General features: G+C 54.2%; 1 protein-coding gene across 1 annotated transcript in view; it reads left to right on the top strand.

Annotated features, from left to right (window-relative positions):
• Positions 1 to 20: 20 nt before the first annotated feature.
• LOC104270386 (glycerol-3-phosphate dehydrogenase [NAD(+)], cytoplasmic-like) overlaps positions 21 to 2,047 on the top strand; it is a gene marked incomplete at its 5' end in the record, with an annotated part of 2,389 nt that continues 362 nt past the window's right edge. The window contains 5 exon segments of the mRNA XM_009864733.1: positions 21 to 183; positions 1,060 to 1,172; positions 1,503 to 1,664; positions 1,667 to 1,738; positions 1,927 to 2,033. Of these exon segments, the coding sequence (XP_009863035.1) occupies positions 21 to 183; positions 1,060 to 1,172; positions 1,503 to 1,664; positions 1,667 to 1,738; positions 1,927 to 2,033 (617 nt within the window).

Below are 2,047 nucleotides of genomic sequence, written 5' to 3'. Positions count from 1 at the left end.
GGGGTCTCCAGGGGGGCTCACCTCTGTCCCTGCTTGTCTCCCAGGGAGTGGACGAAGGACCAGATGGGCTGAGGCTGATCTCGGACATCATCCACGAGAAACTGGGAATAGAGATGAGCGTCCTCATGGGGGCCAATATCGCTAACGAAGTGGCAGGAGACAAGTTCTGTGAAACCACCATTGGTAAGGAGCCAACGTCCCTCTCATTATCAGCCGTCATTCCTGATGAGCAGGAGGAGTCAAAAGGGCGAGTGTGGTGCAGCCCAAACCGTTGCTGCCTCGGGTGAGCTGGACTTTTCTCCTTGTGGAGGCAGAGACTCCACAGAAGCTGGATGAACTCATTCACAGGGTTTACGATGTGATTGCTCGCTTCACTAAAAACAGAGTTGTGTGTCTAAAAGTTCCTGGCAGCACAGACTCCAAGCATCAGGAGCCTGCCCAGCACAAATTAAAGGGGTGGACACTAAGACACTCTTTAGAAATTAGAGTTCCTGCCTTCATTTCCTTGGGCTTCAAGGGACGCTCACCTGGACCTCATGTTATTGCCAGCCAAAGCTGTTCAAAAGTTTATCTGGTGATTGTTCCTATCGTCCTCCACACTGTTTGTCAATCCCTGCACACTAGCCAAAACCAACAGACCAGTGTCCTGGATGAGAAGTTTCAAGATTCAGAGTGTCTCTATTTTAAACAAAAGTGAACATTCTGTGTAGGAGGTTTTAGAGACCGGAGAGGTATAAGCAGAGTATGTTATTGCTGCGAGCATGCAGACACGCTCTCACACAGGATGCTGCAGGAACAGGAAGGACAGCAGTCTCCAAACCTAAATTTGCAACCTCTGAAGATGCCTTTTATCTCCTGGGCATGCAATTTTTGTCTCGCTTGACAAAGCAGTAGGGACTGCCCCCATGAACCAGGTGATGTGTGCTTGGCGCTTTGTGGAGCTGCGAATGTTTAGTAACTGATGTTGGGTAATAAGTTACTCTCGCTGCGTGGGGTGCACTGCAGGAGAGCAGCACAGTCCTACCTTAGGGTCTTCTCCTCCTCCCTTTGTCTCATCAGGCTGCAGGAATATGCAGCATGGGCAGGCACTGAAGGAGCTGATGCAGACGCCGAATTTCCGGGTGACGGTGGTGCAGGAAGCTGACACCGTGGAGATCTGCGGTGCTCTCAAGGTGGGTGAGCCACTCACCGGGGTTTGCACGTCTTGGTTAGCAGAGGCCGTGGCTCCCTAGGGCTCTGCGGGGAGCTCTGTAGAGGAGGCCACCAGCTGAATGCGCGCCACTGGATATTGCACAGGGGCTCACTGAGACCGTTGGGTCAAAGACCAGGCTTTGGAGGGAACCATGGATGTGTCCTGTCCAGCTGCTTGGAGGGATGACGATCACTGACACAGCAGGGGCAGGCAGAAACCTGGGCTTGGGGTTACACAGGCAGCTCACAGACACAGCAAAGCCCTGAGCTCCGATGGGAACAGATCCCTCCATGCCGCTGCTGTTTTCCAGAACATCGTGGCTGTAGGAGCTGGTTTCTGTGACGGGCTCGGCTATGGAGACAACACGAAGGCTGCCGTGATCCGTCTGGGACTGATGGAGATGATTGGCTTCGCCAAACTGTTCTGTAAGGGCCCCGTCACCCCTTCCACCTTCCTGCAGAGCTGCGGCGTCGTGCCGCCCTCATCACTCCCTGCTATGGTGGCCGCAATCGTAAAGTGGCTGAGGCTTTTGCCAAGACTGGGAAGGTAAGCACGGCGGGGAGGAGGCAACACCGATACACACATCACCCTGCTGAGGGGGCAAGGAGGTGAACCCAGTTAGCACCATAGTGTCCTGCTTGCTCATCCAGTGCTGCAGCCTGGCTCCAGAGCAGGAACGTGGGGCAGCAGATGGGGTTGCAGGGTCCAGCTCCCTCACTGTTGGATTGTTTCAGCCTATTGAGCAGCTGGAGAAGGAGATGTTGAACGGGCAGAAGCTGCAGGGTCCCCAGACGTCTGCTGAGCTGCATCGCATCCTTAAAAGCAAGAACGTAGTGGAGAAGTGAGTGCTCTCAG

Source organism: Apaloderma vittatum, unplaced genomic scaffold, assembly GCF_000703405.1.
Source record: "Apaloderma vittatum isolate BGI_N311 unplaced genomic scaffold, ASM70340v1 scaffold39192, whole genome shotgun sequence".
NCBI lineage: Eukaryota > Metazoa > Chordata > Aves > Trogoniformes > Trogonidae > Apaloderma > Apaloderma vittatum.
This window is presented reverse-complemented; position numbering and strand designations above follow the sequence as displayed.